This window comes from Prionailurus viverrinus, chromosome B2 (genome assembly GCF_022837055.1).
Source record: "Prionailurus viverrinus isolate Anna chromosome B2, UM_Priviv_1.0, whole genome shotgun sequence".
NCBI lineage: Eukaryota > Metazoa > Chordata > Mammalia > Carnivora > Felidae > Prionailurus > Prionailurus viverrinus.
In genome coordinates, this window is record NC_062565.1 from 79,696,391 (window position 1) to 79,719,266 (window position 22,876).

At 38.2% G+C, this 22,876-nt stretch overlaps 1 protein-coding gene across 1 annotated transcript in view; it reads right to left on the bottom strand.

The window, feature by feature from the left end:
* Positions 1-1,783: 1,783 nt before the first annotated feature.
* Positions 1,784-22,876, bottom strand: part of RNGTT (RNA guanylyltransferase and 5'-phosphatase) — a 315,799-nt gene continuing 294,706 nt past the window's right edge. Inside the window, exons 15-16 of the mRNA XM_047858895.1 lie at positions 5,984-6,107; positions 1,784-4,502 (exon numbers count right to left, since the gene is read on the bottom strand). Of these exons, the coding sequence (XP_047714851.1) occupies positions 4,339-4,502; positions 5,984-6,107 (288 nt within the window). The 3' untranslated portion in view covers positions 1,784-4,338. The remainder of the gene's footprint in view (positions 4,503-5,983; positions 6,108-22,876) is intronic.

The window sequence follows — 22,876 nt, forward strand, 5'->3', positions numbered from 1 at the left end:
AATCAGGGGCCGCTTCTTCCCTTAGGGGTTTCTTGCCTGCCTCCCCACTTACATACAAGCTGCCTGGAATTCCACCTATGCAAGGATTCCCAGCACCAGTCCATGACAATGATTTTACCAGTTTGTGGTGAAATGTAGAAGCAAGGGATAGTGTAGAGAATCTTTCACAAAACAAAATTTGTTCTATATAAAGACATGTCCTTTCTTCTAAGTTATGTCCTACTTCCTTTTTGGGTGTTAAGATTCCCTTTATTGTATGCAATAATGGCAACATATTATTTCGTAAAGCCGTTGCAAGTTAAAATAGTTGGCAACCCCAGATCCATGCGCTCCTTTTTTGAAATGTGAAGTCTTCTGCTTAGAAGCCTGGGGGGCCCCTGCTCTGAGCGCCCTCCACCCCCACCTGTTTATCATGGACAGTGGCCACCTGATACCAGAGTCCAGTGAGAGGAGGGACACTTCTGGGTTAACCGAGGCTGACACCAACCTGCCAAAGCATCAGAGTTGACAGTCAACTATGCGACAATCAGGAAAATTTTGGCCCAGTGTGTAATTTAATCGCTTATTTCTTCCTAGTTATGTCTTCGGAATTTAGCATCTTAATGAGAATATTAAACTTCTTTTCATGCCCTCTGTGTCACTCACATTTAAATATTGCCAAATAAGTGGTTAAATAATAAGGCCCTAAAAATATGTTTACTTTGCCGATCCCAAGTTCACCTCCTTGGTTTGGAGAGAGATCCTTGAAACCCATTTCCTGTTGGCACCAAAGAAACAGAGTTTGGGGCCCCTGGCACAGAAGCAGCCCCCAAGCTGGGACTGCAACAAAGCTGTGAGGAGTACTGAGCAATAAATCAGGAGCTGGAGTCAGAAAGGCCTTTGTTGGGGTCTCAGCTCACAACTTACTAGCTATGTAACCATGGGTTAGCTATCTAAGTCTCAGGTTGCTCAACTACAAAATGAGGTTAATAATGGTCCCTACCTGCACAGAGGAGTTGTTTTGGGGACGGTCTTGGTGCTTGGTGGATATTCGGTAGTGGTAATACTCCCTTCATTGTGAATATGGGCTATTTAAAATCCATGAGCTTTTACAAGAATCATGTCAGACCTGAAAAGGCCCTTTTTGATCATCTGGCTCAATCTCGGCCTCTTATAGATGGGGGGAGGGGGTACAGGGTGAGACCTAGAGAGAACACAGAGCCGGTGAGAGGCAGAGCCTAGACTTGGTCTCTGGGGTTAGCCCAGGGTTTTTTCCCCACCACATTAGTTTTCCCTGCCTGCGAGTATTTGGTTGACTTTCAAGGTTTTTTGACTGGAAAGGATTATACACATAATTCAAAACCGCATCCATTTACAAATTTTAAATGGCAAATTCCATGGTACAAAAATACAGAGTCGACAAAAAAATGGACAGGTCATTACTTCATCATTTCAGAATATTTACTGCTGAGTATTCTGAAAGAATTAAATGTGTTCAAAATAACGTGACAGGATATCTACCCATATAATAGAGTGCTAGGATGAGGTACACGGACAGAAGTACTATAAATATCACTTAAAGATGTGCTCTCCCCTGCTCCCCTACCCTCCATGTCAATCCAATTTCTTGGTTTCTCAGGAAGAAGAATAGAGGATTTTCCAAGTCTTTATGCTAATTCTAGAATGCAACAAAACCAGATGGATTACGACGGGTATGGCTGACAGAGGCAGGATAACACCAGCAATAAAAGGGACACAAAATCATTAGGTACATAGAGGGACACAAAGGCATCACCAGCCAAACTGTTATTTTAACTCAGTGGTTTTATTACAATATGCACTGACACACAATTAGAGAAGGAATGTCCTGACGTTTTCTGAGCATTTCATGGAAAGCAAATGTAACCATCCAGGCAGTCGAGTCATCCGCATCTTTTCCAAATACAAAGCAAAAGCTTTTATATGTGATAACTCAAGAAAGCAAAGTTTTCTTATTCTTGTCTACAAAACTTCAGTGTCAGAAAAGAGTTGCTGTGAAGTGGCCTGAGAACGGAAGGGTTTCTTTCCTTCCTGATGTCCCAATTCCCGCCTCTCAATTCTCCCCCTTGACTTTCTAGATGACTTCTGATGATACTGCAGACGACAGTGTGTTCGGGGGCTAAATGGGATCTACTTATTAGGCCGGCTATTATACTTCACTGTAATCGAAAGGAAAGGACAAATTAAGAAAATTAAGTTTTAGAAAATGCACAAAGGCAAGGAAAAAGTATCTGGGTGTATTAAAAATGAGATGCTCTTTTCACATAACTCATTTAAAAGGTTACAATTACCATAAACATTTTAACTCCATTAAAGATCACTGGCAAAAGCTAGCTCTTACATCTGCAAAAGGGCTCTGCACTTATACAGGCTCGGGAGAAAGCAACATAGCGTGTGAAAAGAGTCACTGACCCTGGTGAAGCAGGCATCGGACTGTTTGGAGTTGCATAGGTATTTTTTCAGATCCACTTTGTACAAGACACTATGGAACCTTACAAATTTCCCCCTTTCAACAATCATTGTGGCAGTCAGGTGTTTTAATCCCTTTAGTGCCCAAACTCACAAAAGCACTCTAGGAATGAAATACTAAAATGACATTCTAGATAAATTCACTACATGTTATACAACTTGGAAAGAATAAAGGAAAAAGCCCAAGCATGACTCCTAGTATTTCATATAGAAAAGCACTACAGGAGAAAACTTTGTTTAAAAACATTAAAACTCAGCTGAATATAAATACATTTTTGGTTAATCTGTGCTATATCATATAGAAATCCTGTCAGATATTCAGTCAGCTGGGTAACTCATTTGGATTTTTCATGTCTGATTGTATTAGTAGAAGAATATACACTGCTGCGTATACTTACATATATATGCATATCATATATAAAATTCAGATCATGAAAATTTGTTTTAAATACACATATACTTAAAACCTGTACCTCTAAAAATAAATATATTCGCCTCTAATAGGCAAATTCTGAGAGTTCCTTCACAAACCAATCAGAACACGGCTTCTCAACAATGGCAGATGACCAATTAGCTGCTCTTTAAATCCATTATCTACCAGTAAATGTTTTAAAATTCAGGTGTACAACAGAAATAGCATCCCGAGAACAGAACACAGATAGAATTCTGGCTTTGAAAATAAATGTCTTGGCTTCCTTGATGTTTAGTTTCTACAGATGTCTACTCTTTGCCTCTGCATTTATCTAGCAGTGGGAGAGCATTTTCTAGTGACAGCATTCTATTCCATTGACATCACCTTCTAATCAAAGGAGTCAGCTGGCATTTCCTTTGCCGCTTTGTTTGAGGGAACACAACATCGTCTGTATTTGATATCATTCCCATCATCACAGTGAGTTGTGTGTTTTAATGTAATTTACAATGTGCTGATACCACTGAGGTAAAGCGGAAGTAGCCCTGACATTAAAAAAACAAAAAAAAGGGAGGAAGGAAGGAAGGAAGGAAGGAAGGAAGGAAGGAAGGAAGGAAAAGGGTCTCTCAGGAGAACAACACATAAAAGGAACCTGGTGGTATACATCTAAGTTCTATGAAGTAACTGAAAACCACTGCCAGAATGGACACATTGGATATCTGATATTTTAGTTCAAAGAATAGAAACAGATGAAAATACTCAATATACTTCCTTTAGACAGGATGCAATTCACAAAAATGGGGCTTTACTTTTTTACTTTTACATTTCTAAAAAAACTTCTTAAAATGAGATAAGCCAGACTGAGTTGTTTAACATAGTATAATATATAATACTTAACAACCTTGTCATTTGTTTTTGAACACAACAATCTCAGAAATGTAGGAAATCCATGATAAACGACAGCAAGAATGTTTAACGCCATTGCCTAGATGTTTCAAAAGGAGAATTTACCATAGTTGAAATACAACTTCTAAAAAATACAGTGTTTTATACGCTCACAGTTCCAGATTACTAACTTTATAAATTAAAGGTCAAAGTTATCCATATACAAACAAGGCCTCTTTTGCATTGATTTCAATCTCAATTAAACCTTTGGATATTTCAATCTTCAGATTCCACAAGGTAAGGCTGAGTTTATCAGATATAAATAAACTGTGTGAAGTCCATGATGTATCGTAGCACTGAGGAAACAAATGCATCAAATATTTACAGGCCGGCTACAATACCTTTCTTTCTTTTCTTTCTTTCTTTTTTTACAAAAAATTCAAATGCGTATCAGCATCAGGCCACATTCGCTTTTGAATTTCTCTGGCTGCAAAAATGGGGCAACAGCATTCTTTCTCACTCTTTTTTCCTCTCAATCCTCAAGTCAGAGGCGGGTCTTAGGTCAAAGGGCGAGGTCTTTTGGGGGGCGGTGGAGGCATGAGCTCTGTGTCAGGGTCCAGATGATGCTTCCGCTTCTGTCCTTGAGAAGCCGCCGCACATCTGTCGATGAACTCAAACAGCATCTCCTTGGTGACAGGGTTGGAGATGCTGTTGCACACAGCTGTGGACAAAGGGAGACACGTGTCTCACGCGAGGGTTAATTAAGGCAGCTGACTCACCACAGGGGGATGCCAAAGGGGAAAGGTTTGCATCCCAATATGCTAAACACTTGCATTTTACGGATTTGGGTGACTCGATTCACACATTAAACTATTCTCCTCCCTCCCCCGCCCCCTAAAATGGGTGCTTTTCTGGTGCCCACTCTTTCTTGAACTGTTCATTTTAAAACAAAACGTTAAGTATCTGAATGATAAGCATGCCTTCACTGTGGCCGTCCCTCGCTCCAAAACCGTCTTCAGGTTTTGAACGGAGCACACAGCGCATCACACTCTAGTCTATATTCAACCAAACTTCTACGGAAAACGTGTAGTCTCTCCTCTGAGAAAGAACTCCTCCCTGTCACGATGGCACCGGCCGCCATTTCCACTGAACAGGGAGGCTCCGCTGTAGCTGGCAGATCATACATACTCTGTTGTTTTAACAACTTGTTTGAGGAAGTAAGGTATTACAACAACATTACGAATAAACGAGGCATCCCTTCTTATGTGGTCAAAATTTACTACCAGTCCTTTAAATCCTATTTACATATTTAGCTCTGGAAAAAAAGACACTGGCTTAATTTTTCCCATTTTCAAAATTAACTCATCTTGTCTGAACACAGATGCTAGTTCCAACAAAACCTTTAAATGTACAATAGTAACTTTTCATAAACTGCAAAACTGAAACTGGCAATTTCTGTATTTTCTCATAAGCTTATCATATAATCAGCAACATCACTGACTGAGCAGTCTAACAGCACACAATGCTATTAACCTTCAATCTTGGTTTTTATGTATGTTTTTCAAATTCACTAAAAACGCGGTCCAGAGCAACTACTGCTACTAGTTTAGCTTGTAAACTTCATTACTTTGTGATGTTCTCCGTGAAAGAAACTTACTATTCTGAATTCGCAAAGCATTCAAGTTGTACCCAAAGAACACTATGAAGGATAGCAGAGCAGGTTTTAGGAGGTTTTTGTTTTGCTTTGTTTTGTTTTTTAATGGTTTTCATTTACTTTGTTCTCCATTGTTTGTAAAGCTATTTTAGGAGCTGGAAATTACATTTTCCCCTGCTAATTTTGTCTTTTTACCATCTGGCAAACAACGGTTTTTATAGTTTTGAATAGATCTGAAATTATCGTGGCTTTTGTTGTTGTTGTTGTTCAACAAATTCAACTTGTATACAGCCCATTATCCTGCCCTTTACACTTCTCTTCTGGGCGCAGGGGCGTGAGCCCACAGGCCTCGGACAACCTACAAGCCAACTGGAGCCAGTAAAGTCACAACCCCTTTCCCAGCCACAAGGGTAGGGTCCGAATGACCCTATGGATTTGCCCCATCAAACAGATCAATAAAGACAGCACATTTTGACTACAAAACCTTAACGCTCTCTCTCCCTCTCTCTTTTTTAACGTAACAAATACTGGTAGATTGTCATACTCACCCATGGCAGTGTTGTAGGCATTAGGAAAACTTTTGTCTGTTCTCTGTCTCATGAAGACCCAGCTGTTATTCTCGAATTTGCATTCTATAATTTTGTTGTCATACTGTTTTAGCTCTTTTGTCACCTGTTTTAAAAGAGAATTGATGAAAATATTTAAATCATTTAAAAGGCTTTTTGCTTCCACTATGTGACAGACACATTAGGGAATGCCAAAAACACCTCGGTAACTCTTCACGCAGAGCTTTTTGTCATCTCAAGTGTCTAATCAAGCCTAAGGATGTGGTGTGCACTCCCTTGTACACATGCTCATTAATCCAACATTTTATAAATAGTTGTGAAAACGGCTGTCAATATATAGCAATTAAAAGAGGCTAAGCAGAAACCAGCCACTTCTGGGCCAAATGCAAATATGTTACCATAGGGACCAAGGCCTTCAATATTTCTGCGTCCCTATGGCTTTCAGAAATTGCGTATGCTGCTTGGGTTCATCAGCTTTCAGAAGGGTCTCACCATCTAAATTCCCCTGTCAAAACCTAAGAAGTTCCCTTTACTAGTTAAAAGTAAAAGTTACCCATAAAAGGTAAACATTAGGATCAGATTCAGGTAATGCGCATCCTAAATATTTTGCTTTTCAAGCAGTGATAACTAACCCAAACGCTAATCTCAGGTTATTTATTTACCCTTTCCATCTCTGAACTAGTATGAGTATACAGAGGAAGCCACTTTAGATTTTGGTTGGTGGGTTTTTTGGCTACTTCACCTCAGATGATTGAATATGAATTACAACTTACTCTATCAAAGCTAAGAAGTATCCATGGTAACTATAAAACCTTTTAAAAGATATTTCATCAGGCTGTGAAGATGGCTTTCATAAATAGGAACCTAAGCTTATCTTTGCAGTTTTCAAATCAAATGCCAGTCATGGTAATATTTTAATTCAGTCTTCATCTTTCACAGCTAACAACTTTTCCTCACAATATGGTAGATTGCAATCATTTAAACTTCATTAGCATTATTTGAAATGCTCTCATTTTTTTTCTACTCACATATTCAATACCACCTAGGAATATGAAGGGAAGCAAATTTTTATAAGATCCTTTCAACTCAGAGATTAGGCAGTACATGTCTTCATAAAAACTATCAGATTGTATTCCTTTCCCTTAATGAGTATCATACTTGATTGGATTATTTGCATTTTCAACAAATCCAATAGGACAGATACATTCAGTGGCTCTGGAACAGACCTGCCCAAAAAAGTGATGTTCTACTTATAGCAAACTTTTGCTAAAAATTATTCTCAAATATTCATTATTCTAGTCTCAATTCCCCTCCCTTTCTTCCTAAGGATCCACCCCCTTTAACTTTTGATACGTTATCTATAGCCAAGTACTAGGCAACTCATTCAGCGAGGTAACCACATTTATCACAATGTAGGGCCTAACAGAGGTACAGTCGCCAAACCTTTCAGAATCTCCATTCTGTAATGTCTAAATTACATTTTGTAATTTCTAAATTATGGACAAGGAGTCCCTAATTTACTGGGACACCGGAAGAATAATAAATGAAAGGACCTGGCATATAGTGGCCAACCAGTAAAATTCTTACGATAAATATAAAATTAGGAACTAAAATACTGCCTTCAAAAAATAAAAAGTAAAACATACTTTCTAAGTAAATTCACTAAAGAAACCAGGGTGACATGGAAAGGTACACTTTGAAAACAGGTGTCAAGAAAATGATATCACATGTATCACAAAAGACAGGCTTGTATCGCCTGTACTTCACTGACCAGCAATTGTCCTAAGTCTGTATCACAGAGCATATCATTCTGGTGTTCCTGGTTTCAGAACTGCTATAAATTATGTGTTGCTCAATCTGACTACAGCAATTAAGCAGTATCACTAAGTATCTGTGTATCTATTTGGGCATGCATTAACAACAACTGGGAAACAGCTTTCTGAGAAATGCAGGCACCTGCCACTATACTAACCTAAATGTATGTCCATGTTCAAGAATAATCCATTATCTTTATTGATCACATCAGTTGTATTCCCAAGATAGACACACTGCAAGGTACTCAATCGGGTTAGGTAGTAAAATATATTTAACTGACAAAAATAATACTTCTCATATGTGCACAAACTAAAGACAGTTGTCACTAATGGTCAGATCAAGAGAATGATTGCCATACAGGGAAGAAGTTTAATTTTAGTATCCAAATTCTAATTTGTTACTATGACAATAATCATCCTCAGCCAATTACATATTATTATTTACTAAAACAAGACCTTGTCAGGCTTTCTATAATCAACTGTGTTACCCTAGTTTGAGCTAATAAGAACAAAATATTTATAAATCAAGATTTCATATCTGTACCCATAATTACATTGGATTAATGAGATTTTACTGTTTTTTTAAAGAGCAATATACTATGTATTTTATATTGTAAAACATTTTGTTCATGTATCCATCTTATTGAGAACCACACTTTTTACACTATTTGAATCTACCAATATAATGGGATTGAAAGACAGTCCAATGAAACTGGATCTTGGATCTCTGGAGATTTTAAATTAGCAGCTCAACAGTAAGCCCCGAACAAAGAGCCCACAACAGAGTCAGGTACAATCACAGGTGCTCCACTCTGCACTCTTTTTACAGAATACATTTTGTAACTAGGTGCTGGGCAACCTACACTACCAAGTCACAAAAGGCAAACCATCAGTGTTGGCTGAACTGACCTACACCGAGCAGGCAAAGTTGCATTTCTATTTCTAGTGGTGGGATGAAACCTCTAGAACTTACTTTCCCTGTTTCGGGAGAGTTGTTTTGCTATCAAGAGTGCATATTTCTGGGGCGCCTGGGTGGCGCAGTCGGTTAAGCGTCCGACTTCAGCCAGGTCACGATCTCGCGGTCCGGGAGTTCGAGCCCCGCGTCGGGCTCTGGGCTGATGGCTCAGAGCCTGGAGCCTGTTTCCAATTCTGTGTCTCCCTCTCTCTCTGCCCCTCCCCCGTTCAAGTTCTGTCTCTCTCTGTCCCAAAAATAAATAAACGTTGAAAAAAAAAATTAAAAAAAAAAAGAGTGCATATTTCTTTTATAAAGAGACTGCACAAAGGCTTGGGGGAGGGGGATTTCTCTGAACTAATTTGCTCTGGAGACTTTTTTTTTTTTTTAAGTTTATTTATTTTGAGAGAAGGACAGAGAGAGACAGACGGAGAGAGACAGAGTGCATTAGCAGGGGAGGGGCAGAGAGAGAGAGAGAGAGAGAGAGAGAGAGAGAGAGAGAGAAAATACAACAGAATCCCAAGGAGGCTCCACGCTGTCAGCAAAGAGCCCGACACAGGGCTCGATCTCATGAACTGTGAGATAATGATCTGAGTCGAAATCAAGAGTCAGACGATCAACTGACTGAGCCACCCAGACACCTCTGGAGACACTTTAACAAATATCTTAGAGAAGCCATCAGTGGGTTGTTCTATTTTTAACGTTGAATTTTGGAATAATTTTAGATTTACAGAAAAGCTGTGTAGACGGTATAGAGAGTTCCAGTATTCCTGTCACCCAGCTTTCCCTAATGTTCATATTTTATATCTCATGGTTCATCTATCAAGTCAAAGAAATTCACATTGGTACAACACCATTAACTCCACTGCAGACTCTTCAGGCTTCGGTTTTTCCACTAATGTCTTCCTCTGCTCCAGAATCCCATCCAGGAAACCACACTGCATGGAGTTATCATGTCTCCTTAGTTTCCTCTGATCTGTGACAGTTTCTCAGACTGTCCTTGATACTTTTGAAAAGTACTAGTCAGATACTTTGTAGAACATTCCTCAATTTGGAACTTTCTGACGTTTTCTCATGATTAGACTAAGGTTATGGAGTTGGGGACAAACGCCAAGAGGTGAAGTGTGTTTCTCGTTGTGTAATATGTGGGGGTATGTGATACTGACACAACTTCCTCCTGGCGATGTGAACCCTGACTACCTTGTTAAGATGGTGTCTGCCATGGTTCACTACTGCAGAGCTACTGGTTTTCTCCTCTCCATGCACTATTGCTTAGTTATGAGTCACTGTGAACAAACAGCCCCACTCAATGCTAAGGGAAGTAAGCTCCACTTCATGGAAGGAAGAGTGTCAGAGAAGTTGTGGATGTTTATTAAAACCACCATAGATATTAATAAGTTTCTTGAGGTATTTTAAGACTGAACAAGTATCCTGTTTCTCCTTCAAGTTTTGCTCATTAATTTTAGCATTCATCTGTGAATCTTGCCTACAGCAATTATTCCTGTGGTGTTCTCATGGAATTTTCTTTTTTCTCCATTCCTTCTACATTTATTATCTGGACTTTTTTTGTAAGGAACTTGTCCCTCTCCCTTCCTTTATTTATTTGTTTATGTATATTACTATGAACTCATGGATATTTATTTTAGTCTTTGGGTTATAATAAAACTACTACTGTCAATTATTTGGTTGGTCAAAGTGTTCCAGTTTTGGCACTGGGAACTCTCTCAGGTTGGCTCCTGTGTCCTTTTAATTTGCTTCCACTTTTACTTACTTATTTATTTTTAGACTTTACTTTCAGGCAATGCAAGATAGTACTCCAGGCTCATCTCGTATTTTTCTCTGCCTCATCACTAGAATCAGCCATGAGGTCCTCTACCAGGAATTTAGAAGAACAAAATCACTCCTCAACAGTCCAGGCTATGCTAAGAAAGTAATGCTACCACCTGTTCAGGTCAGAATTTAAAATTATTATTGAGAGAGACAGAGAGAGAGACAATGAGACTCCAAAGATGAATATATGTTTCATGCATAGTTTCCACTCCCATCTTTTGTGAACTGTTCTCTGGAGCTAAATTGACCATTTTTTTCTTTTTAAAGTTATAATTCTGCTCTTTGATAATTCAAGTTCTATTTCTATAGTATGACCGAAGGTAAATCTTAAAAACATATCTTAAGTAGATAAAACAAAACTCTTATTTTCATGTAAGTAACTCTAATTTCTAGTACTTATAAAGGTGTAGAAAATAACAAATTCGAAATGAAGTTTTCTGGGGCACCTGGGTGGCTCAGTTGGTTAAGCATCCAACTTCAGCTCAGGTCATGACCTGGTGGTAGGTGGGTTCAAGCCCTGTGTCGGGCTCTGTGTTGACAGCTCAGAGACAGGAGCCTGCTTCAGATTCTGTGTCTCCCTCTCTCTGTCCCTCCCCCATTCTGTTTTCTCTCTCTCTCTCTCTCTCTCTCTCTCAAAAATAAACAAACATTAAAAAAATTAAAAGAAAAAAAGAAATGAAGTTTTCCTTGTGGTGTCAGAACAATACAAATAGCTTAAATCTGAATTATTAGATAATCTTTTAGAAATACTATATTATAGTAGGGTCTTGATATATTACTTTTAGAAAATGCATCCACTACTGGAGAAACTAAAAAACTAGACAAGTTACCCTCTTAAAAAAAATGTTACACTTACCACCACCACTCTGTATAAATAACACACTTTGCATTTTCTAGGTTGGAAACAGAGCAGAAGTCTCTCCCTCATGAATGGTGGGTCTTCAAGCCACCAATCAGGTGTTCAATTAATGAAAGTGGCCAATAAAAAAAAGGCAGCTAGAAATTCTGTCTTATTTACTGTAAAGGTCACTACTGACAAGTCACAACTCTAGGGTATGGAATTGCCACTAAACTACAGATTACTACCTTCTAATAATATCAGAGTTAGTATAGTTCTTACTCAAAATGTAATATACAGATAAAAAAACATTATGACCATGTTGGCATGGTCATGGTGGAGTGTAGAATGAGGAATGACTTTTAACCTGTGTCATGCAGTATTTTCCAAACTTTCTGTATTATATGTGCTTAACTCTCATAATTTTTAATAATGAAAAATTCCTTAAAAAACTATTTCATAAAATGTAATAAACATCAAGTTGGTTTTTAAAGCAGAGGTACAGAAAAATAAGATAGACATTTATAGAAAGCAAAGTCTTGGAATAAGGCCATAACACCACAGTTCCCAAACTAAGCAATGAGGTATCCTGGTGTGCTGCCACAAACTCACAGAGGCATTGTGGGGTATTTTAAATCTTTAGGGAAACAGTGGCATGTGTTGGACATCATACAAACTACTAGTTGCAGGGAGTTCACAGTTTCAGTAGGAGATTCGTTGAGATGACATTATACCTTTGCAAAGCTGAGTTTTTGGCAGTTATTGTGATAAAAACCAAGTACCACAAAAATCAATGTGGAACAGTAAATGAAGTTGGTGGTGTATAATCTGACTCCAAGGATGGAGAAGTTATACAGTCCTTAACATGTGCTAAATTGTTAAAATCTAAATACTTCTTAAATTGCTTGGCTCTATTCCCTCAATCAGTGAAGGTGTTAGGTACTTCTTTTGGCTTAGAGATGCTGTGTATGAGGCAAAATGAATGAAGAAAGTTTGACAGTCTCTGCCCTAATTCCTTTTCATTCATTTCATTCATTCCCAGATTCTAATCCCTAATCTTACATGTAAGCTTGTATCTAGCACTTAGTGGAAACGAACCAGAGTTGTGAACAACTTTGCTTGAGGTGTAGAATATAGATTCATGGTAGAGAAGGAGAATTTCTATCACGTTAATTTCACTGGTTTTGATCTAGATCACTCAAATATGTATTCCCTGGGACACCTGGGTGGCTCAGTCAGTTGAGCATCCAACTTCAGCTCAGGTCATGATCCTGCGGTTCGTGAGTTGGAGCCCCACATCGGGCTTGTTGTTCTCAGCGCAGAGCCCACTTCAGATCTTCTGTCCCCACCCCCACCCCACCCCCACCCCGGCCCTTCCCTGCTCATGCTGTCTCTCTCTCCCTCTCTCAAAAATAAAATTAAACAAATTTAAAAAAACTTTAAAAAATATATGTATTCCCCACTAATTTCCCCACTGTCAGCACAGTACCCAGTCCAGGGTAGATACTCAAAGAGAATGTTTACCGAATTCAAGAGAATCACGAGCCTCAGATTATCAACCAATATATACTGCTGATGGCTGGTTAGGTAAAGTAACCTAGTACAATCTCTAGTCTTTCTCTGCCTCGTTCCTCCTTTCCACCTTTTCCTTCCTTCTCCCCAAACAAAACTAAAGGTGTTAGGGCTTAAATATCCTAAGTTTGTCATCTGAATAAACATTTGTACTATTTTTGGATGCCTAACATGGAGGTGATACCACTACCAGTCTTTGCCATCATGGCATTAAAAGCAGCACTTCTGCTTCTGGCAGTAAAGAACAAGTATAGAAAGTGAAAGATTTCTTTGTGCCCTCCCCCCACTGGTCAAGCAGTATCAACCATTTCTAGAATGGTATGACCTCATTTTTATATAAATGAATCTTAACTACTTATTCATTGAGCACTTAGTATGTATTAAGCATTATAAACTTGTGGCCCATACATATAATCTCATTTAATTTGCACCACAATCTTATGAGGTAGGAATTATTATTACTGCCCTTTGACAGGTGTGAAGCCTAAAGCTTAGAGTAGACATCCCACCCAAAGTCACAGATCTAGAAAATGGAACAGCCAAGTCTCAAATACAGGTCTCCCTGTCCAATACCACAATGCCATTTCACACCCCACCAGCTATTACAAAGCCTGGCACTCTGTGGCCAATAAATGTAGAATTAAACAAATAAGGTTATTTTCCTGCTCAGAATTTGGCTGAAATTGGGTGTAGAAACCTCTGCATATGTAAGTGTAAGAAGTCAGTCATATGCAAACACAAAGAAACTGGAGCTAATTCAACCACGGCAACGTGCTGTAAATCCATCCTTCCCACCATCTGACAAATATTGAGCAGTGGTGTGTCAGGAACAGAGTTGTAGACTAGTGATACAGACACAGTCCCTGCCCTTTGGCATGTATAGTCTAGTAAACAATCAAGTATAAAATTACAAATTATGATAAGAGCTATGCAGAAAACAGATATGTAATAGAAGCTAATACAGGGAGAAAGATATCTGATTTTTGTGGGGTAGTTTGAGGAGATAATATTTATTTTGAGACTTAGAATATGATGAGAAGCCAATTTATAGAAATAAGGAGGAAGAGGGAGAGCAGGAGAAAGAGAGAGAGGGAAACAAATGGGAGTGGTGGAGGGAGAGGGGAGTCACACATTTCAGGCAGTGATTACCAGTAAGCCCAAAGGTCTGAGGTGAAAAAAATCTTAAGATCTTCGCATGCTGAAGGAACTGAAAATAAAAAGTGTTCTCTACAAGCCTTTACAGAGGGTTCCATGTAGCCTGACTCCTTCCCAAGCTCTTCCTCTTCTATGTGATTCCCTATATATACCCTTTCATACCATATATATAGAGGGTCCAGTTGCCTACTTGATACCTTTATTTGAAATTCCCTTAGACTTACCAAACCTGACATGTTCAAAACTCAACTTTTTATCGTCCCCCAAAACTGCTTCTCTATCTCTATACGTGGGAGCTCCATTCACCCAGTTCCTCATGTCAGAAACCTTGGTGCCCTTTTCTCTCATATTCAATTCATTACCAGGGTCTGCCTACCAATTCTACCTCCAAAATATATTCTGCACATGTCCATTTGTCCCCTCTCTCACTGTCTCTCAGATTCCTACAATAGTGTCTTCATCCACATTTTCCCCATCCTATCAATTCTTTACAGTGCAGCCCGATTGGTCTTTGAAAAGTGCAAATCCAATCAAGTCATTCCCTTGCTTAAAATACAAATAAAAGACATACAAGTTGGAAAGGGAAAAATAAGACCGTCTCTATTCACAGAAGACATGATTACTTACATAGAAGGAATTTACAAAGATGCTCCCAGAACTAATAAGCAACTTTAACAAAATTGCAGAATACAAGTTTAATACACTAAAACCAACTGTATTTCTCTGTCTTAGCAATGAACAGTCAGAAATGTAAAATTTATAAAAAATAGAACTACCCTATGACCCAGCAATTGCACTACTAGGTATTTATCCAAGGGATAAATTAATTTCGAAGGGGCACATGCACCCCAATGTTTATGGCAGCACTATCAACAATAGCCAAAATATGGAAAGAGCCCAAATGTCCACCGATGGATGAATGGATAAAGAAGATGTGGTGTGTATACACACACACACACACACACACACACACACACACACACACACACACACAATGGAGTATTACTCGGCAATCAAAAGGAATGAAATCTTGCCATTTGCTACTACATGGATGGAACTAGAGGGTATTATGCTAAGCTAAATTAGAGAAAGACAAATATATGACTTCACTCATATGAGGACTGTAAGATACAAAACAAATGAACATAAGGGAAGGGAAGCAAAAATAATATAAAAACAGGGAGGGGGACAAACCATAAGAGACTCTTAAATATGGAGAACAAACGGAGGGTTACTGGAGGGTTTGTGGGAGGGGGGATGGGCTAAATGGGTAAGGGGCATTAAGGAATCTATTCCTGAAATCACTGTTGCACTATATGATAACTTGGCTGTAAATTAAAAAAATAAAAGAAAAAAGAAAAAAGATTAAAAATAATAAATGTAAAATTTAAAGGCTCATTTACAATAATTTTCAAAAACATGAAGTACTTAAGTGTAAATAAAAAAACATATGTAAGATCTGTATGCTGACAATTATAAAACACTAATAAAAGAAAAAAATTAAGGAGGACCGAAACAAATGGAAAGATACACCATGCTCATAAATTGGAAGATTCAATACTGTTAAGATGTCAGTTCTTCCCAAAATGATCTATAGACAATGTAATCACAAGGAAGATGCCAACAGGATTTTTTTTTTTTTAACAGATATCAACAACCTGCTCTAAAATTTACACGGAAAGTCAAAGGAGCTAGAACAGCCCAAACAAAAAGAATAATGTTGGAGGGATGATACTGATTTCAAGACTTAGTGGCAAGCTATAGTAATCAAGACAATGTGGTACTGGTGAGCAGAGAGACACACAGATGAGTGGAATAGAGTCCGAAAGTAGAACCATAATTACAAGGTCAACTGACATTTGACAAAATTGCAAAGGCAACACAAGGAAGAAAGGACAGTCTTTTTAACAAATGGCACTGGAGCAACTGCATACCCATGTGCATATCCAAATGAGCAAGTAATCACCTCAACCTAAATATTTCGCTTTACAAAAAATCAACTCAAAATGGAAAACACACCTACACAGGAAACCTAAGACTATAAAACTTCTTAAAGAAAACGCAGAAGAAAACCTTTGTGACATAGGGTTAAGCAAAATTTCTTAGAAACAACACCAAAAACATGATCCATAAAACAAAAAGTTGATTAAATTTTAAAACTTAAGCTCTATTTTTTTTTTTATTTTTTAATGTTTATTTTTTATTTAATGAGAGAGAGACACAGAGAGTGCAAGCAGAGGAGGGATAGAGAGACAGACACAGAATCCAAAGTAGGCTCCAGGCTCTGAGCTGTTGGCATAGAGCCTGATGTGGGGCTCAAACTCACGAACCATGAGATCATGACCTGAGCTAAAGTTGGATGCTTAACAGACTGAGCCACCCAGCTGCCCCGAAACTTACGCTCTATTAAAGATACTGCTAAGAGAATGAAAAGTAACACACAGATTAGGATAAAATATTTGCAAATCACATATCTGACAAATTATTTGCATTCAGAATACAAAAAGAACTCTTAAAACTCAGTAACAAGCCACAATTTAAAAATGGGCAAATAATCTGAACAGACACTTCACCAAAGAAGGTATAGGAATGACAAATAAGCACATGAAAATATGCTCAAAACATCATTAGTCATTAGGAAAACATAAATTGAAATCACAGTGAGATACCACTATAAACCTATTAGAAGGTCTAAAATAAAAAAAATTTACAAATATGAACAATATCAGGTGCTGACAGAAATGTAAAGCCACTGAAATCTTATACCATTTTGCTGGTGGGAATGCAAAATGGTATAACCACTTTGGAAGGAAGACACTTTGGCAGTTTCTTTACAAAGTTGAACATACACCTACCGTAAGAACCAGCAACCTCACTCCTAGGTATTTACTCAAGAGAAATAAAAGCAAACATTCACAGAAAAACCTCAATACAGATGTTTATAGTAGTTTTACTCATAGTCATCCCAAACTGGAAACAACTCAAATGCACTTCAACCGCTGAAGAGATAAACAAATTTTGGTATATCCATATGAAGGAATACTACTCAGCAATAAGAACCATTGATAAAAGCAATAACATAAGATGGATTTCAAATGCAGTATGCTAAGACATGACATCCTAGAAAAGGCAAAATTATAGGAACAGAAAACAGATAAGTGGTTGCTGAGTTTGAATGTGGGAGGAGTGGATGATTACACAGGGGTATCCCATGGGATTTGGGGAAAAGGTGATGAAACTGTGCTGTCAGTAGTCCCCCCTCCCTTATTTGTGAATGGTGTGTTCCAAGACAGATATCCGAAAATGTAGATAGTACTGAACCTACATATTCTATGTTTTTTCCTATACATACATATCTATGATAAAGTTTAATTTTAAAATTAGGTAGAGTAAGAGATTAACAACAGTAACTAATAATAAAATAATTATAGCAATATACTGTAAAGAAGTTATGTGAGTGAGTCTCTCTCAAAAGATGACAAAATGCTTACATGAGATGAAGTCAGGTGAATGATGTAGGCATTGTGACTTAACCTTAGGCCAATACTGACCTTCGGATGATACCGTATGTCTGAAGGAGGATCATCTGCTTCCTGACCACTGCTGACTGTGCAGATAACTTGAAACCACAAAAAGCAAAACCACAGATAAGGGGGAACTACTGTATTTTTATTCCAGTTATGGTTATACACCTGTATGGATCTGTCTGAACTCACAGAACTATACACCAAAGGAGTGAATTTACTGTATGTTAAATTTTAAAAGGTGAATTGAAACAAAAAGAAACAACGATATCAGTTTCTTAAAAAAGCAAACCTGGGGTGCCTGGGTGGCTCAACTGGTTGAGCATCTGACTCTTGATTTTGGCTCAGGTCGTGATCCCGGGGTCATGGGATCGAGCCCCATGTCTCTGTCTCTCTCTCACACGCTCTCTCTCCCTCTGCCCCTCTCCCCCACTTGCACACACTCTCTCTCTCTCTCTCTCTCTCTCTAAAATAAAAAAAAATTTTAAATACTATAAAAAAAAAAGTAAATCCAATCGTGTCATCCTTTGCCAATGGCTTCATTACAAAGCACTAATTATCTTTCTAGCTTGTATGAATTGTCTTATAGCTCCCTACACCTTTCTAATATTTATCATTACTTGTAAATACAATTTTTGTTGATTATCTATTTAATATCTGTCAACCAGAGTGGTTAATAATTATTGAATACTTAGTAGGTGCTGAGTACTGTTCTAAGTGCTTTACATGGATTAATTTATTTAATCCTCATAACAACCCTAGGAAGTTATCTCCATTTTTCTAGATAGAGAAGCAGAGGCACAGAGGAATTGAGTAATTTGATTAGGATCTCATAGCTAGTAAGTGACAGAGAAATGCATTGTATTCCTACTAGGTTTCCAAATACATTATCTAACTTAATCTGTATAAGTATCTTTTTCCTTTAAGTTTATTTGTTTTGGACAGAGAGAGAGATAGAGAGAGAATGAACATGAGCAGGGGAGGGGCAGAGAGCAAGGGAGAGGGAAGACCAAGCAGACTTCACACTGCTGGTACAGAGCCGGATGCAGGGCTCAAACCCACAAACCATGAGATTATGACCTGAGCCTCAATCAAGTCAGACGCTTAACCAACTGAGCCACCCAGGGCGCCCGTTAATCTGTATAAGTATCTAATAAGACTTACAGAGGTAGAAACTGAAGTAATATGCATAAGGATACAGAGTTAATTTGTTTTGGTAGCAAAATTCAAAGTCTAGGTCTTTATGAGTCAAAAACACGTGCCCTCCTTATCCTTAAGAATCTAGGCTCTACACTGAAAAAATATTAAAGGAGGCAAAGATAGATTCCACTTGTGGACAATTTCACTTCTTGTGTATAAACTGTAATTTAAATAATTATTTCCAGGGAGTACATTCCACTTGGGAGAGTCTGTGGGTGAGAGACAAAGTGATGTGTGACGGATGAAGGGCAGAAGGGCATAACATATTGGCTTGAACAGAGCACAGTGTCTAACAAGTTTCTTTTCCTTCACTTTCTCCAAATGCACACCATTCTGACCTGCATCATCTCTGCTATTTGCTATTCTAGTTGCAGCACAAACCACAAATCATAGCAAATTGCAGAATTTCTCAATCATTAAGGATTTACAATAGGTTAATTTTAAAATGGACCGCATCTCACAGCTGCAAAGCTTTTGTCTGGTTTCTAGACCAAATGAGAAGCCATTAGTGGATTGAAGACCTTTCTGTGGGCATGACTCGTGAAAAGAAAAGGTCATGTGGACAAAACAAGCAGCTCTGCCAGGTAAGGTGAGGTAATGGTAATGGCTTACTAAACAGGGCGCCAAACTTTGTGACACGATGCATCGCTCCCTGTTTAGTACCGAGCATGATGAGAATTATAAACAGATCGTGGATTCAGTGCATGATTGGGATAATAAAAACAATACAGAACCAAGGAAAGCTTTAAAATCTACCATTAACATGGGGAGAAGGCTAAAAGCAATATGCACATCTAACACTTTTTTTCTTCCTAAACAGTTATAAGTACGATAAAAGACTCATCTGATGTTGCTTCTTTTTAAAGATATCTGTCCCATAACCAATGCAAATAATTCATAAGATATATTAGTTAGATTGAATTTGATAAATGGTCTATTCACTTCTGGCAGTAACAAACTCCAAACCAAAACTATTTTAATGACCATTAAATATCCACGCTTAACAAAGTTCACATTATACTAGATCCAAGGTTTTAGTGAGGCAATCGTTAAGATGTCAATGCATAGTTCAAATTTACTTCAGTGAGTCCTTCATATACTTTCCAAGGACTTGCTAACAATTTGGAGCCAATCTATGTTCATTTTTTTAATTCCTGTAGCAATGCGTGCTAGGTTTATATAACTTTATCTCTTTTCTTGAACTCAATTTAAACCCAGCTATTCAATTGTGCTCTTTTCATGGTGTACAGACCTCAAGAGAACTGTCCTCCACATGAATCTACACGCTGTGTGGCAATAAGCCAAAATGCTATAATAATAAATGAAAATTTCCTTCCTAGTCTGCCTACCATTTAGAACACCAACAAAAATGTTTAAGTTCTTCCCTTTTGATCACCTTCTAGAGTAAATGCTTTCCTTTAAAATGACCCAGCTTGCTCTAGTAGCACTAATGGGCACCAAAACCCACAGACCCACACATCCCTGAGTCATTAGCTTAGGTACCCACAACACCTTAGTATAGTGATACCGCTTTTGTGGTAACTAGGACCCATCTGAACAAACAAAGCTTTCTAGGATTCCTTTCCTACAAGTTTGTACCTCAAGTCAATGCAGATTTGCACTGAGATATTCTGACCACAGTACCTGTAACCTGCCTTTGCTATGTCCACTCGGCCATTCAGAGTCATTCTTTCACTCCTTGCCATGCACACTGCATTCTATCTTTATATATGCTTTCTCACCAACTATATTTCTTCTTCTTTTAGAAAGAAATCCTGGAGTTACTGACAAAGGTTTTACACAAATTCAGAGAGATAGTAACACTGCTTAGAATCCAAGGGTTTTATTTTGTGTCTTTATGTACTCTTTGAAGGATATTCACAACAGATTTATTTAAATCTGCCTCATTAGCTCCATGTATCAGGCAATCCAAAACCACTAAAAAGATGTTGGAAGTTTGAAAATGATTATAACAGGGGTGCCTGGGTGGCTCAGTCAGTTAAGCTGAAGTCATGATGTCACCTTTGGTGAGACAGCCCTGCATTGGGCTCTGTGCTGACAGTGTGGAGCCTGTTGGGATATATTCTCTCTCTCTCTCTCTCTCTCTCTCTCTCTCTCTCTCTGCCCCTACACCTGCTTGCTTGTTCTCTCTCAAAATAAATAAATGGACTTTTTAAAAAGAGAAAAATTATTTTCTCCAAAACATCACAATCCCCTTTCATAACATCCAGTATTTCTGACCTGATAGGAAACTTAAGATCATCAAATCAAACACTTTTATTCTACAATATTTAAATACTAAAGTGCATCCTCCATTATCTCTATTAATTAGTGTATCTTTATGTTTGTGAACATTCATGCATTGAGGAAGTATAAAACTAGGAGTAAATAGAAAATTCATTATTTTGGTAACTGGTATGCAAAAATAACTTAATGTTTGTATTTTCATCAGAGCTATTGACTTTTTCAATTTTGACTGAGATTTTTCCTTCATAGGAAAGGGAAGGGAAGGGAAGGGAAGGGAAGGGAAGGGAAGGGAAGGGAAGGGAAGGGAAGGGAAGGGACTAACATTTATTAAATAACTACTATGTAGCCAGCACTGTGCAAGTCTCCTTATATACATTATTCTTTTATAATAATTAAGACATTAAGGATCAGAGTCTTTAATTAATTCTTTCAAGGTTGTGTTTAGATCTAGAGCTCTTTTTTTTTTTTTTTTTAATTTTTTTTCAACGTTTTATTTTTATTTTTGGGACAGAGAGAGACAGAGCATTAACGGGCGAGGGGCAGAGAGAGAGGGAGACACAGAATCGGAAACAGGCTCCAGGCTCCGAGCCATCAGCCCAGAGCCCGACGCGGGGCTCGAACTCACGGACCGCGAGATCGTGACCTGGCTGAAGTCGGACGCTTAACCGACTGCGCCACCCAGGCGCCCCTAGATCTAGAGCTCTTTATCAAACTGTGTCTTAGTAATATCAAGGAAATCCAACATACTAGAGGAAAGGAAAATTTTATTATTATTCACTCCTAATCAAGAAATTACTAAATAGCTAAACCAAAGAGTTAATGGAGTATCCTTTGCAGTCACCACAAAATTAAAGGAGACACATGAGCTCTAGCAGCAGGTCATGTTAAGTTTAATGTAGTGATCTTCTAAAATAGAAATAAGAAACTCAGACTGCATGGGACAAAAACAGATAAAAAAAAAAAAACCCCACCAACCTCAAGTGTCATGGGTTAATTAACAGCAGTCTGGAGAAAAGAGGTCTGGAAAGAAGTCAGGAGGAATGAAGTAAGAGAAATCTCAAAAGTGGAAAGGGAAAAAACGTGGAGAGAAGACAAAGGACGTTCCAAGTGTCCTAAGCCAGGTCTGTGAAATGAAGATAAAGTGCTTTTCAGTTGAGTAATACATAACCAAGGAAGATTTCAGTGATGATTAGAGTTGTTTAAATTTTTAGTAGGCTTCAGTGATTTAAAACAGTGTTTTCGGTCCTGGCAATTGGTTTATCTGCTTTTATTTTCAAATTTGAGGTGGGGGCGGGGAGGATCTCTGCAAAGAATTACGCACGTACATAAAATGCGCAAAACCACTGGTTATTATCTAAAAATTTCTACATTTAGAAGCACCGGACTGCTGAACCTTTGAGAGATCAGAATTGTCACAATTCACAACTCCTGAGGATTACATGTGGAACCACATTAAATCTGTCATTTAGTCTCCCCTTCCCCCTCCCACTCTCTTAGGCTTTTGTTCTAACCCCGTCCTGGTGAGGATAATTGGAATGTCTCCTAGTGGATATATAGAACAAGAATCAAAATTTCATGGGCAAAGAAAACCCTACAGCTTTGGACATTACCACTCAACTGCTCTTATCAAGCCTTCAGAGAGTCTATTCTGAACAAGGTAGCCGTGGTTAGCTATTATTTTCTGGGCTATAGTGCTGAGCTACTTGGAATTAAGTCTGAAGATAAGTAAGGTCAGTGGCTTTT